We start from the raw sequence: 16,893 nt of genomic DNA on the forward strand, positions 1-16,893 counted from the left end.
TCATAAGTGACTAGACAGAGTTCCCAGTGCTACACAGCAGGATCCCCTTGCTAATCCATCCCAAAGGCAACATTCTTCATCTATTTACCCCAAGCTCCCACTCCCTCCCACTCCCTCCCCTTCCCCCTTGGCAACCACAAGTCTATTCTCCAGGTCCATGATTTTCTTTTCTTTGGAAAGTTTCCTTTGTGCCATATATTAGATTCCAGATATAAATGGTATCATATGGTATTTGCCTTTCTCTTTCTGACTTATTTCACTCAGGATGAGAATCTCTAGGTCCATCCATGTTGCTGCAAATGGCATTATTTTGTGTTTTTTTATGGCCAAGTAGTATTCCATTGTGTAATATTCCAAGTAGTATTTCATCTTCCTAATCCAGTCATCTATCAGTGGACATTTGGGTTGTTTCCATGTCTTGGCTATTGTGAATAGAGCTGCAATGAACATGCGGGTGCATGTGTCTTTTTTAAGAAAAGTTTTGTCCAGATATATGCCCAGGAGAACAGTATGGAGGTACCTTAGAAAACAAATTGTTAAATTGTCCAGGACCTAAAAGTGCAAATCAAGGACTATGGCTCTTACTGTGCACGGGATGGAAAAATCACTGGAGGGTTCTGAGCTGTAGAGTGACATCAGTGAGCCAAAGAGTGACATGGTATTACCTATGTGATGGATGTCTTCGTGTTTGGCTGACATGTGGGGAAGGAGACTATTTAGGGTAGCAGTTAGAGATTACCGCCATAGTCCAAGAAAAAGATGAAGGTGGTTTTCCAAAACAACTTGTCAATGCTAGGAAAGAACACTCTAAACAATGGCTGAAACGTTTCCTCTTAAAAACTTCTCTACCAAGTAATTTATATGAAATGTTAATGATGCAGAGGTGTTAGTGTTTTTAATCTGAGACATAGAAATGATATCTTTCATTCAATTAATTTTATGAAGTATGTATTTCTTTCATTTCAATAGAATACTCATCTGGGAAGATGGCAGCTTGGAAATCAATAATATTACAAGGAATGACGGGGGTACCTATACATGCTTTGTAGAAAATAATAAAGGGAAGGCTAATAGCACTGGGACTCTTGTTATCACAGGTGAGAAACCATTTGATTAATTTTGCCTTTTTAAAAGTTTGACAATGCTTCACAATGCTTAATTTCTAATGTACTATAAGACATGTGACTCACACTAAGCTTATAAGACAATCCTCCTATAGATTTTTCCATTTCAAGAGCCTGGGCAAATCTTTTGTTCCATGAAATTGTCCCTGGGAATTTAAATTTGAAAACAACTTATTCCATTTCACAGAATTTCAAACAGTATTGATTTTTATTATTTTAATGACCAGATAATATGGTGTCTCGTATTTTTGGAACTGTGTTTTACTCTTTTGTTTAAACATGAATAGATCCCACACGAATTATATTGGCCCCCATTAATGCTGATATCACTGTTGGAGAAAATGCCACCATGCAGTGTGCTGCTTCCTTTGACCCTGCCCTGGATCTGACGTTTGTTTGGTCCTTCAATGGCTATGTGATTGACTTCAACAAAGAGAACATTCACTACCAGCGGAATTTTATGGTAGGTGTTTTATTTGTCATTTCTCATCCCTGTGACCCCCATGTGTCTGCATTGCAACTTCTATCACTATAATCATATACATGAGACTGAAAAACAGGCAAAAGTTTTTTCCTGGGTCGCCTTATGTTAGTTGTAATATTTCTGAACCTTTCTAAAACTGGCTAGCCCTGAGGATTTTGGTAGCAATGTTAATAAATATTCATTTGAGCTTTAGGCCCATTTACTCTTGATTACAGTAAAATTTTATATTAATGTGTACTCCGCATAGGTTCTAAGTGCCTTCACATTCATTTCAAGTGAGATAAGAGCATAGAACGTATCCTTTGTTATAGTGGTGACTCTAAGGCATTTATTTTATTCTCTGATGGTAAGAAATAGACAAAATATGTATGTGGGAGGGTGTGGAGAATCCATGTGATTTTTAAAAGGTTTAAATGGATGTATTTTAAGAAAAGGAAAGCATACATAATGCAAGTCCTAAAATGAAGCCTAGTGATGTACTTGTAGAAAAATAAAGAAAGGAGAAGAAAAAAACTGGGAAGCAACGGAGGACTAACAATTTGCATAGGAATACGCTTGGGGTGTTGATAGAGCTGCCTAAATTACAGTGTACTTTAAAGGGCAAATTGATCACTGCTCCTGTCAGTCTGTTCTTAGAAAGGCAATCATTTAGGAGCCTAAAGACCTATTTGGAACATATGCTTAATTAAGAAAATTTTAATTTTAATTTTAGAAGTCAATTATTACTAAAAGTCTATATTAACTCAGAATAGTTAAGATTTTTCAAGTGCTATTATGAAATCTGAAGATTGATATGTACCTATAATAATAGTATGCTTTCAAACTGTCTAACTCTTTAAAAAAATATCTTCTAGAACTTTCCACTTTAAAAAGCCAAAAAGCATGCTTTCAGTGAGGTTAATACTGATTTTAATAGGATGGAAACATTTATTACTAAATATTTTATTAGATTTATAAAACAACTATCAATACACTATCAATGTTTATGCCTTTTGTTTGTTAGCTGTAATACCGGTTTCTTTCTTTTTAATCTAACAGAGCTAGTTATAACTGTACATCTACAATGAACTGACAGTGTGTTTTCATTTCTAAACTACACTTACACTTTAAAACATAACAAATGGGGATTTGGAGAGAACTATTTTAACATTATATCATATGATATTTTCTCTTGTATGTCTATGTCTATTTTGAAGTTCTTAAACATAAGAATGCCCAATATTAGTAAATTGGATCCCAGTGTCTTTAAGAATTTGTTCAAATTTTATTCTGTTTTGTGAGAAAAGCAAATACCATTCAGTTTTTACTCATTTTAAGGAAAAAAAGTGACTTAACATCTTATTTTTAAAAAGTAGACTTTCAAACTGCTTAGTTCCTTGGAGTTGTATACAGAATAGTTTCTAAAATGCAATAAGCCTAGTTTATACAAGTAGTTACTTATAGTGGTAGTGAAGGTTATAATAATAGATTTGGGAATATAAATTACCCTAAATTAAGCGGACACTTCATCTTGTGGCGCCTCTTTGTTTTCTTTAAAGTAGTTACACTGTGTTGATTGATGTCAATAAATATTCCCAAAAAAAGGAATTAAGAAAGGAAGGTGGGAGGGAGGGGAGGAGGGAGGAAGAGAAGGAAGGAGCGAGGGATGAAGAAAGAAAGAGAGAGGTGGGGTGTGGGAGGAGAGGAAGATGGAGAAAGAAAGAGATAGCATGGGTTGAAGAGAAAAATAAAGAAATAACTGAAATATTAATGAAGAAATAAATGTGAAATTGGATCGTAATAATGTAAAAGACTTTGGTCATCACTTACTGTACTTCTCCTTTTGGTGGACAATAACCACAGAGGTTCATGTTGCTGTTCTTCAGGGAAGCCAGGGCAGAACCCAGCTGCAGGCCCATGCTCTGGCTTCACCTCCCCAGTTTCAGCTTCATTCCACCAAATAAGGAGCATAAAAATGATCTGCAGCAGAAACATACTCACTGGCTAAACATACAACTTAAATAAGTAGAAATATCAAGTGCACATTTCCAGTACTTGGCAGATGGACAAGTCAAGATAATTCTCTAAAAATTTAGAAAACCCAGATAAGAAATTTCTTTTAAAATGCATTGAACTTAATTCTGTCTTTTGAATATAAGAAAGACCAATAAAGCTTTCCCTTGCATCTTCCTTCTTTTAAAGCAAACTTCAAAGTCAGGCCTCGCTGCTAAAGGTACCACAAAAATTTGAGTAGAACCCTATATGTCTTTGATTTATCTTTTGGAAGACAGTCTTAATGGGTAGTAATTATTTCTTGGGTCACTAATAGACCACTCTTAGAAGGAAGGACTCTTCCAACTTAAAGCCCAGTGAATGAAAACATAACAGGTATAGCAGGGACTGGGGACAGCAAATGCAAAAAAAGGAACACTGCTGACTGCTTTCGTTCATTATTCAAATTATACTATATGATTTTTCTTGTTTTTTTAAATCATGGTTTGATATTTTATTTAATTCTGACAAGATTTCTATTATTGAATATCACTTAGTTGTTTAAAAATGTAGTTCCTAGGAGGAATAGTGATAGGCACTAGGGTGAATAGAGCACTGAATAAGGGGTTCTCTGGTGGCTTAGCGGTGAAGTATTCGACATTGTCACTGCTATGGCTCCAGTTACTGCTGTGGTGAGGGTTCTGTCCCTGACCTGGGAACTTCTACATGCTGTGCATGCAGCCAGAAAAAGAAAAAAACAAACAAAAAATGCTAAATAAGACAAACACATGCACTGATCCAAAATAAAAGAGCTACACTATGAGTTTAAAATTCAGATATGAATATTTTGATAGCTGTCAGAGTTAACAAAACTGATGTTATTATTATTGTATTTTAATAATTTAAATTACTAAAAGTTAACATCTGAAGCTTTAATTCATGAAGAATATAGACAACAAGATTTAAACATTTAAGTTTAAGAAACTAAGCTTATATTTTCCAATTTGCTTCCAATAACATATTAATATTTAATAATCAAGCATGCTTTGATTTGAACTTGCTGTTCTTGATTTTGGCCACCATGTGGCAACCTTGCATAAGGTTTCAAATTTCACAGCATGGCCTATTTGAGACTCAAAGCTTTATGAAATTAAATATGTTTTCTTATATCTAAAATTTATGATTTAAAATTCTTTCCAATTATAGTCATATAATTATCAGGAAAAAAGTAACTGCATTTTTGAAGATGTGTATTTCTTTTAGGAATTTATAGTGATCTATAAAATTTAAATATTTAAATATATTTCTATTACGTTTATGATCTCGCTTTATTATTAATTAATTTTAAAATGTAGCTATTAATTTTAAAGCTCTAAGCAAACACTTAATGCTGATTATAGAAAAATATTAAATTAAATACTAATTTACCTGTTATATAATTTATTCTTTCACTTAATAAATATTCACTGAGTGTTATATATGTTATTAATCAGGGCCAGGAAATGTTTCATTTGAACTTGAATTTATGCACTGATATTTTATATATATAAGAATTACAAATTGAATAAATTTAGAGCTTTGATATAATAAGCTTGTGAGCAGTTTATATGGCCTTCTGTCATTCTGTGGCAATTTCTTCTTTCATTCTGTGGTATTACATGGCAAATACATAAATTTTTCAAGTACAACTAAAAAATGGTTTATAATTTGATTTTCTAATTCAATAGCTACTTACCCTCTTAAAATATACAAAAGCAAAGTAATTTTACTTCCAATTTAATGTATAATCCCTTTTGTTCTAGAAAGGACTTGAGACTATCTACCAAAAAAATAGGTATTTGTGGGAATTCCTACTGTGGCTCAGAGGGTTATGAACCTATTAGTATGTACAAGGATGCAGGTTCAATGTCCTGGCCTTGCTCAGTGGGTTGGGGATCCAGCATTGCCATAATCTGTGGTGTAGGTCGCAGATGCAGCTTGGATCCCATGTTGCTATGGTGTAGGCTGGTAGCTGCAACTCCAATTTGACCCCTAGCCTGGGAATTTCCATGTGCTGTAGGAGTGGCCCTAAAAATAAATAAATAAATAAATATTTAAATAAATACATATATAATTTTTAAAAATATGTATTTGTAATACATCATGCCTTTGCCACATGATAACTAATCTGTAGACATTTTCTTTTTCAAGAGCTTCCTAACTTTGGACATCCAGTTTGCATCATTTTCCTTCAACTATTTGACAATTCTCCCTGTCAGAACCATTATCTTAGTTAACCATGTGAGTTTCTTAAACTTTCTTATGGTTATTGCCACTGTAACAGCTTTTTTGTGATTACAAATAAATGTTAAAATTGTAATTCAGCAAGATTCTGCATACCTGTTTTGAATTCATAAATACCACATGAATTGTTCAGGGGCTTTGCCACAACCAGATCTCTGGGCTCCATTTTTCATTTCTTATTCTGTGACTCTGAGTCAGCGATTAAACCTCTCTGAGCTTCAGATTTCACCCTCTGTAAAATTTTATTAGTAATTCACTTACTGGTTACTTCATTGGCTTTGCAGTACTGGTTACTTCATAGTATTTTTGTCATGTTTCAAGGAGAGAATGCTATAAAGTGCTTGGCACAAGATCTGGCAGATTGTAAGTAGTTATTACTAATACCCTTTATAATAGAGCAATCATCCTCCATCGAGAATGCCAGAACCTTTTGCCAGATAATTTTTTTCTGGTTACAGATCTCATTTTTCATGATTTATTTTTTGCACTGCTTGCTGTACTGGGTAGTTCATCTGGGATAAAAGATTCTAGCTATTTCCTTGATGAGGGCCATGGAGAGTTATTAATGGTCAACATATTATTGAGTGCTTGATGTTTGGTCAGCACTGGGTTAAATGCTTTTCGTGTATTTCTCAGTTGATCTTCATAGAAATTCTTTAAGGAGCACATTTTATTGTGGTTTTCTCAATTTGAGAGTGAAGGAACCAGCATTTGAAAGGCTAAGTTGTCCAAGGTCGTATAACTTGCAAGTGGCAGAGAGAGGATTTGAAACCAGAGTGGTCTGATTGTAGACCCTGGGTCTTCACCACTTTAGTTGTTAATCCATGTGTTACTACTCATGTCTGTGTTTATTTAAATAATCTCCCTCCCATTATTTGAAACACTGTAAGATGGTGCTAGTCAGCTTATAACTTATTCTATAATCTTGTGTTCACTCAAAACTTTCCAAATCACCTTATTCTCCCTACACTATTAGCAACCTTTACCTTACATTGTAAATCAAGTCTACAGAGTTTCAGGTAGTCTAACTATAAAGTTCTAGGCAGTTCTTAATGATCTCCTTTAGTAGTAGGTTTTATGTGTGTCTGCAGGTATGTAGGCATGCATTTGTTCTGACTGTGTAGACAGCATTGAAAACAAAAGAGGACAGATTTCTTTCCCTAGGCTAAGAGAAAATATTAATTCTACTTGAACATGTCACAAAAATGTGTTTAAATTTGAAACATATATATTCCATACTAGAAGATGTTATGAATTTGGACAGATATTTTGCTTCTGCACATGCCAAAAAAAAAAAAAAAAAAAAAAGAGAGAGAGAGAGACAGAGACAAAGACAGAGAGAAAGAAACAATAATAAAACAGACATCATTTTTTCCCCCAGTTTTATTGGTTCTCTGTCATTGTTGAACAAGAAGGGAAGATTGGCAAGGGTTATGGAGCAAAAGGTCAGAGAAGAAAAGGAGGGTTAGGTCATAATTGAGGCAAGAAACCAAGCAAGCACAGTGAGGTGGCATAAGCTCTAAAACAGTGGTTCTAAACCAGAAGCAATTTTTCTCCCCAGGACCTTTGGTTGGAGACATTTTGGTTGTCACAACTGCAAGGAAGTGGTGTATTTTGATCATCTGTCAGGCATACATGCTGTTAAATATATCTTAATGCTGAGGGTAGTCCTCCACAAAAGATAGTTATTTGGTCCAAATTGTCCATAGGGTCATAATGAGAAATACTGTTCTTAAGGGAGTCTTCCTAAAAAAGACTTGACAATAAAGGAACTGAAATATTTCACACATATGTTGGAAACAAAGAGCCCTTATATTATTTTGAGCAGATGAGAGGGCTGAAGACAAAATAAGAAAATAGAAGAGGATGGAGAAAACATTTTGCAAAATAATATCAGTAGCAGAGGGTAGATTTCATGTGTTTTGTGAGTTTAAGACTTAAATTTTGATGAGTGGTGGGAGAGAGAAGGAAATATGTAAGATGTCCCCAACATAGTTCTGTGACCATCACGAAAGTCGCAAATGCATGCTACTTGTGGCCAAATCTTTGCTCTGCTCTCAATAATTATCTCTAACAGAGATAGAGCCTTCTATGATACCTCATTCTGTCTGAGTATCTGGAACTCCCTTTCGCTATCTTAATAAATCTTTACTTAAACCTAACTGTTGTATTTTATTTTCCATTTTCTACCAGTAAACACGGAAGTAGGTACCTATGCTCACTGGATGTATTTATACTTGGGCTGGCTCCTTCTGGATCATGACAGTTCCACAGCAGAGATGATGCCAGCTAAAGTTACCCTCTAGCAGAGCATCCCATAGTCTAGTCTTTAAGAAGCATTTGTCAAAGCTAAATAAATGGAATAAATCACATATAGCAGCAATACTTTGTTATTCAGAGATATTTTGGCTTGGAGAAATTTCCAAAAATTCGTTCAACATTAAACACTCATCTGTTTTACATAGAACTTGCAAACTTGAGCATCACCACAGTACTTATTATGGCTCTTTTATGCTTGCAAAATACAGTATGGCTTTAAAATAAAAAGAAGGGGAAAGAAACATGTAAATTTTGGTGTCTTGGGAATTTTATTTTAGGATATTACATTGTAGACTTTGATGTTTTATTTATTGTATCACACTAAAAATATACTATTTTGTCATTAGCTTTCATATTCCCCAAAAAACAAACTAATTTTTTTTAAAGTTAGTTTTTAAAAACAGAACATTATCTAAAGATCTGGAAATTTGTTCTGGTGTAGCACTTGACAAGTTATATGACTTTGGGAAAAACATTTACTCTAAATCTTGGGCCTCTCATCTGCCCATAAGGAAGTTGGGCCACAGCAGAAGTTCTGAAAAACAGCAACACAAAATTTTTAGCAGCAGAGTTCTTTTTGCCAAGAAAATTTAAATTAGAACCCCAATAAATATCAAAGCTGAAGATGAAGTGCTCTGACTGAAGAAATGGTGTGCGTGTGTGTGAGCCTGTGTAGGAAACTACAGAGCCCAAAACCCTAGCCACAGGGTCTCTCCCTTCGTCTGATGCCCAAACACGTCCATTTCTGATCCCTTCTTTCTACCAAGTGATCCGTGAAGATGTTCAGAACTTTAAGGCTAATAGAAACCAATTTAAAAACCATATGAATTAAACAATATCCAAGTTTTCTTTCAACTCTAAAATATGAGTTCTAAATCTAAAACTTTGATGGTTTTGTCCATCATTTAAAATGCTTAGCTGTGGCTCTGGCCTAGGCCGGCAGCTACAGCTCCGATTAAACCCCTTGTCTGGGAATCTCCATATGCTGTGGGTGCGGCCCTAAAAGGACAAAAGACAAAAAAAACAACAACAACAAAAAAAAAAAAAAAAAAAAAAAACTTAGCAGAGACCTAAAAGAAAATTTCCTTCCTTGTGTCTTTTAATTTAAAATGCTCCAACGGAGCGAAATTGGACTCTTCAGCCATCAAAACAGCCAAATGCAGGTATTCAACATTTCTATTGATCCCATAAGTACTGGGTGACCCCCTAGTAATTATCCTAAACTACCTCTCTAATATATTTGTAATGATGATATTCATTTTCACAAGATTTTGTAAGTCACATCTTTTTAAAAATTTTTACATTCAGGAAGACTCAATACTGTTGTATTACTTAAAATAACACTAATGAATATTAGATTGGATTAGGAAATTAATGTTAATTATGTTATATGTGAAAATAGTTTTCTGGTTATTTAAAAGATTGACCTTTGGGATTCGGTTTTGATTGAGGAATGAATTATAATGACATCAGTAATTTGTTTTTTTGAGGATTCAAAAATGCACAGAGAGTAGATAAAGGAAAGAAAGAACAAAAATAGCTAACTAGATAATTAGACAAAGCAAATATGGTGAGAAGTTTACAATTATCAAATCTGGTTGGGTGACTTGTGCTATTCTTTCTATTCTCTTATCTTTGAACACTTAAATAGGTTAAAAATTAATAAATAACTAGGAAAAATACTAACATGTTGTATTTTTTTGCTCTGAGAAAGTATCCATTTTTACCTACCAAACTGTGAACCTAAATTCAATTGTTCGGTCCATAAAACTTTACTTTGGCAATAGCTTAACTTGGTGATGCTAGGCTAACTATTGCGTCTTCTACCAATAGCTTAATTTAAAATCTCAAATTCCTTATCTGTAAAATGGAAATATTAAACATATCTCCCTGAGCATTATAAAATTAAATACAAAAATATATGTATAGTAGCTAGAACATTGCCAGGCATCAAAAAGACATGTAATAAGTTAGATCAGGTTTTAGTAGGAGTTTATAGTAGGAACAGTAATGGCAGCAGCAATAGTAGAAGCTGTAGTCTCAGTTTTCATAGTAGTAGCATTAGGAGCAGCAGTAGTAGTGTCCTGTTAACAGAAGTAGTAGCAGTAGTTGTAGTTGAAGTAGTATTATGTCCTCATCTATAAGATACAGTTGAGAATAGTACCTCTCTCCCAGGGTTGTTGTTTAAGGTTGTTGTTATGACTTTGCATATGTACAGTATTTATAATAGTCCTTGGCACTTAGAAAACCTTACAGATATTTCCTGCTGTGTTGGTTATGGTGTTAAAGTTTGAAGTTGTATCTGATGCATTTGCTATTGTTACTCCTTCTTTCACCTAACAAGCCAAAAGAAAAAAAAAAAAAAAAGACAAGAAAAATTGTTATTCTTCATGGATATGGCATGTATCATACATATTGAATAATTTTTGCTTATGTTTCTAGAATAGTCTCTTTAAAAGCCATGCTTTTCTCCAGCCTTCTATATTTATCTCTTCATTTTGAACTTCAATAGAACAAAAGAGATTTTTTGTAGAGCCATTATGAGCTCTAAGCTTTATCTAGACCCTGAATATACCACATAGCATATTTCTTTGTTCACTATGATTAACTGAATTTGTTAATACAACTTAGTGATTCTGATTCATTTATACTGCAGGAATGATTTTTTCAGAATTAGTGCATGGAGGAGTGGGAAGGAATGGGCATTTATATTTTGGAAGTCTTTTGATTTAAACTTGGGAAATTTCTAAGTGGTAAACCACATATACACTTTGGAACATCCCTGAGCTGTGCTATCACAATTTCCAGTATGTGATTCAGCTCTCCTCATATGAAGGGAAGCATTTTGTAATTCAGCCAAGCTGTGGTTTTAAGGGAAAACATAAAGAGCATTCGTATCTAATTTGTGGCTAGAATGTGCTGAGATCCATGATCTTTACTTGCTTTGTAAGCATTCTGTAGAACACTGAGAACCTCAACTTCTCCTGAGGTATGGGAAGTGCTAGTACCATTTATAAAAACTTCAGGAAAGCCTTTATACATACACAACGCTATTGAAAATGATATAGTATAAATGATATATGTATATATATATAGCTTTCCTTTTGAGGCATTTCAGTGCCACACCTATACCAAATATAGACCAAATGAGAATAAATATTAAAGTTGCTTATTATTGCTTTATGCAGGTAGACCTGTCATTACCACCTAAATCTTAATGTTTAAAACAAGGCTGATTTTTAAAATGAGTTCAGCACTAAACTTCTAGAATTGTTTAATTAAAAGTTTTTAAGAAGTTTATTCTGAAAATTCAATAAGTATAAATTTAATGTGATAATTTAAGACATAAAATAGTTTGTGTTTTATTACATGTGAAAAGTATATAACATAACCACACTATTCCTCTTAAAATAAGTGAATATGTAAATAGCAATATGTTTCAAACTGAGATTTTGGGGGAAATAATAGCAATTTCATTTTTAAAAAGATTATAGCATTCAAATATTTGACAAAGGGTAATTACAGTGACACAAATTATTTACTTTTATATTATTTTTCTGCCCTCATTTTTTTTTTTAGTATAAGTTTGGGTTAAAATTTTTTCAATTTCTTTTTTTTAAGCTTTTTATTAATTTATTTTTTTTCCCACTGTACAGCAAGGGGATCAAGTTATCCTTACATGTATACATTTTTTTTCCCCACCCTTTGTTCTGTTGCAGTATGAGTATCTAGACATAGTTCTCAATGCTACTCAGCAGGATCTCCTTGCAAATCTATTCTAAGTTGTGTCTGATAAGCCCAAGCTCCCGATCCCTCCCACTCCCTCCCTCTCCCATCAGGCAGCCACAAGTCTTTTCTCCAAGTCCATGACTTTCTTTTCTGAGGAGATGTTCATTTGTGCTGGATATTAGATTCCAGTTATAAGTGATATCATATGGTATTTGTCTTTGTCTTTCTGGCTCATTTCACTCAGGATGAGATTCTCTAGTTCCATCCATGTTGCTGCAAATGGCATTATGTCATTCTTTTTATGGCTGAATAGTATTCCATTGTGTATATATACCACCTCTTCCTAATCCAATCATCTGTCAATGGACATTTGGATTGTTTCCATGTCCTGGCTATTGTGAATAGTGCTGCAATGAACATGCAGGTGCATGTGTCTCTTTTTAAGTCGAGTTTTGTCCAGATAGATGCCCAAGAGTGGGATTTCAGGGTCATATGGAAGTTCTATGTATAGATTTCTAAGGTCTCTCCAAACTGTTCTCCATAGTGGCTGTACCAGTTTACATTCCCACCAACAGTGCAGGAGGGTTCCCTTTTCTCCACAGCCCCTCCAGCACTTGTTATTTGTAGACTTATTAATGATGGCCATTCTGACTGGTGTGAGGTGGTATCTCATGGTAGTTTTGATTTGCATTTCTCTTATAATCAGCGATGTTGAGTATTTTTTCATATGTTTGCTGGCCATCTGTATATCTTCCTTGGAGAAATGTCTATTCAGGTCTTTTGCCCATTTTTCCATTGATTGATTGGCTTTTTTGCTGTTGGGTTGTGTAAGTTACTTATATATTCTAGAGATTAAGCCCTTGTTGGTTGCATCATTTGACACTATTTTCTCCCATTCTGTAAGTTGTCTTTTTGTTTTCTTTTGGGTTTCCTTTGCTGTGCAAAAGCTTTTCAGTTTGATGAGGTCCCATGGGTTTATTTTTGCTTTTATTTCGATTGCTTTGGGAGACTGACCTGATAAAATATTCATGATGTTGAATACAAAAATACAATACCGTTTAAAATTTCACCTCACAAAATCAAATACCTTGGAATACACCTGACCAAAGAGGTAAAGGACCTATATGCCGAGAACTATAAAACTTTAATCAAAGAAATCAAAGGAGATGTAAAGAAATGGAAAGATATTCTATGTTCGTGGATTGGAAAAATCAATATTGTAAAAATGGGCATACTACCCAAAGGAATCTACAGACTCAATGCAATCCCTATCAAATTACCCATAACATTTTTCACAGAACTAGAACAAACAATCCAAACATTTATATGGGACAACAAAAGACCCAGAATCGCCAAAGCAATTCTCAGAAACAAAAACCAAGCAGGAGGCATAACTCTCCCAGGCTTCAAGAAATATTACAAAGCCACAGTCATCAAAACAGCATGGTACTAGTATCAAAACAGACAGACAGACCAATGGAACAGAATAGAGAATCCGGAAATAAACCCTGACACCTATGGTCAATTAATCTTTGACAAGGGAGGCAAGAACATAAAATGGGAAAAAGAACGTCTATTCAGCAGGCATTGCTGGGAAACCTGGACAGCTGCATGCAAAGCAATAAAATTAGAACACACCCTCACACCATGCACAAAAATAAACTCCAAATGACTGAAAGACTTAAATATAAGACAGGACACCATCAAACTCCTAGAAGAGAACATAGGCAAAACACTCTCTGACATCAACATCATGAATATTTTCTCAATTTCTAAAGTGTTTGATTTTTAAAATTCTAATGTAATCACATGGCTCTTTGAAATACTGGGAGTTTAGCAACAGGATTACCTTTCATTTAGATACATGAAACAGCCAAAGCAGTGAGTTCATATAATAAAATCACTGAATAGAGCTAATTGCTTTTTATTTTTATACAAATATTATTCTTTCCCAAATATAGCTATTATCTTGTGTCATAATAGTTTTAAAATGTTTTACTTAATATCTTTCCATTAATGAATATTTAGTATCAAATTTCAGAGCTATTAAAGATGTCAAAGCATATTAAAGCAGTCTGTTTTATAAATATATAGTGCTTAAATTATTTTATTTTACTTTAGTTATGTTAAATTATTCTATTTTTTTCTCACTGGGGATTTTCTCAGAAATATGTGCCAGTTAGCCTCTATCCTGACTCAAGAAAAACTCTATTATTAATTACTCCCCATATATATATACAGATATTTTACTTGCTTCAGATATTTTAACACTAGAGTAATAAATAATACAATAATATTTCTTTACCTCCTCTCTTAGATGAATTCTATTTAGTATCATATATGGGATTAGCCAACTACCAAGTTAGGTCAGTCCCCAAGACCATCTTCCCTTCTGAAAACAACTACAAGTTCCAGGGTTTGCCAAAACCACCCTCAGTTTCTATACACTGGAAAGAACTCACAGAATTCCCTAAAAGCCATTTTACTTGTGGTTACAATTTATTACCCAAATACATACAAATTAAAATCATCCAAGAGAAGACATGCATAGGGCAGAGTCTAGGAGAAGAACCAAATACTGAGCTTCCATTGTCCTCTCCCCATGGAGTTAAGATGCAATATTTAATCAGTTTTGGTATGCGGCTGTATGCACAGAGTATTGCCAACTAGGGAAGCTTTCCAAGCTTTGATGTCTGGAGATTTAACTGGGGCTTAATCATGTAGACATGATTAATTGATTGTTTAATGATCGATTTGATTCACTGGATGTTTAATCTCAATCTCTAGGGCGACTGATACAAATGACCCAAAGTCCCTACCTTAAGTCACAATGTTTGTCTTTCTGGCACATCCAGCCCCTTCTCTAAAACTATACAGGTGTGACTAACTGTCATCTAAATCATAGGACTAGAACTATTAAATATGACCCAAGCTTCCCAAGCAAAGAAAGCCACTATAGATTACTTTCCAGAAGCTGAGGGAAAGAGCAGACTTCTCTTTGTAAATTTGTGATTTGGATTATAAATTTTGAATTTATAAAGGCCTGATTATTATTATTATTATTATTATTAAAGGCCACACCAGCATCTGAAGTTCCCAGGCTAGGGGTCAAATTGGAGGTGCAGCTGCTGGCCTACACCACAACCACAGCAACACTGGATGTGAGCCACATCTGTGACAGCTTGCAACAATGCTGATTTCTTAACCCACTGAGCAAGTCCAGGGATCAAACCTGCAACCTCACAGAGAACCTGTGGTCAGGTTCTTAAACCCACTGAGCCACAACAGAAATTCCTATAAAGGCCTAATTCTTTACAGCATATATGGGTGGATGAAAAACTGAGAAGTTTCCATTTTCTTATATGGTAACTGTATTCTTTTCTCTATGGATTTATACATTATTCTTAATATTTTTTATATTTATTTATGAAATTAGTTTACAAATTTTTATGTATTTATTGTCTTTTTAGGGCCACACCCACAGGATATGGGGGTTCCCAGGCTGGGGGTCAAATAGGAGCTGTAGCCACTGGCCTACTCCACAGCCATAGCAATGCCAGATCCTTAACCCATAGAATGAGGCCAGGGATCGAACCTGCATCCTCATGGATGCTAGTCAGATTCGTTTCTGCTGAGCCACGACAGGAACTCTATAAACACTTTAAAATATGTTATTAGAGGAGTTCCCGTCGTGGCGCAGTGGTTAACGAACCCGACTAGGAACCATGAGGTTGCGGGTTCGATCCTTGCCCTTGCTCAGTGGGTTAACGATCCGGCGTTGCCGTAAGCTGTGGTGTAGGTTGCAGACACGGCTCGGATCCAGCGTTGCTGTGGCTCTGGCGTAGGCCAGTGGCTACAGCTCCGATTCGACCCCTAGCCTGGGAACCTCCATATGCCGCGGGAGCGGCCCAAAGAAATAGCAAAAAGACAAAAAAATAAATAAAATAAAATAAAATAAAATATGTTATTAGTAGGGATAGTTGACCTCATGTATATGGATGGTAATAATTCTTCTCAATTCATCTATTTTATCTTACAATTATCTTACCTGACCTGAAAAAATCATATGGAATTACTAAAATAATTTAATAAAAACATTTTAGGGAATAAGTATTTTAATTCACTTATGCAGTATTTATTGTTGAATTCCCCTTGCATATCAGATATCAGAAGATGTAATTTGTATCTAACAATAAATAAGACCTATTCCTCAAAGAATAACAAGAATTACAGTCTAGTAGAAGAAATGAACAACTAAACAATAAGTAATAGTTACAATAAATATATTCAAAGGGCAACCCCTAACAAGACTTTGGATTCCAGAGAAAAAGGGCACATCTGAACAAGGACTTGAAGTTTGTCAAGTGATATAAGTGGGAGGAGGGAGAATCCAGGCAATGAAAGTGATCTGTACAAAATCTGCAGGAAAGAGAACATCTGGTAAACTGTACATTATTTACAGCGGCTAGGGCACAGGAAGTGGGTACGGAGGTAGCAAGAGTGTGTTCTTCATCCCGACACCAAAATAAGTCTCATTATCTGCTTACACAGTGCTGAGATTGTGATGGGCTCTGTGAACTTGCTAACCTAACTCTGCTTGTAGCTGAAAAGAAGTAAACATGTATTATCTTAAGAACAGATGCCAGAAGTCTTAATAAACATGTGCACTAATTCATTCCAACAATGTATACTTAGTGTTATGCTTCTGACACTGTGTTGGTCCTAGGGATACAGAACATACAGCTGTACACATGTAATGCAGGGATACAGTTCTCAACAAAACAGGCATGTTTCCTCTTCACATAAAACTCATATTCCCCAGGGAAACCAACTTGAATCATATAATTATACAAATATTTCATTGTAATTGAGATACATAATATCACATTAAATAAAATGTGCTATGGGAAAAGATATCAAAAGAACATGGAAAGACTTGCTTAAGGAAATGACTTGAACTGATATTGGTGGAGGAGGGTAAAT

General features: G+C 34.7%; 1 protein-coding gene across 6 annotated transcripts in view; it reads left to right on the forward strand.

Annotated features, from left to right (window-relative positions):
- Positions 1-16,893, forward strand: part of CNTN1 (contactin 1) — a 326,959-nt gene that overhangs the window by 217,346 nt on the left and 92,720 nt on the right. For all 6 annotated transcript variants that reach the window (XM_013997945.2, XM_003355617.5, XM_013997946.2 and 3 more), the window contains 2 exons: positions 970-1,097; positions 1,412-1,587. In XM_013997945.2, the coding sequence (XP_013853399.1) occupies positions 970-1,097; positions 1,412-1,587 (304 nt within the window). The remainder of the gene's footprint in view (positions 1-969; positions 1,098-1,411; positions 1,588-16,893) is intronic.

Source organism: Sus scrofa, chromosome 5 (genome assembly GCF_000003025.6).
Source record: "Sus scrofa isolate TJ Tabasco breed Duroc chromosome 5, Sscrofa11.1, whole genome shotgun sequence".
Classification (NCBI taxonomy): Eukaryota; Metazoa; Chordata; class Mammalia; order Artiodactyla; family Suidae; genus Sus; species Sus scrofa.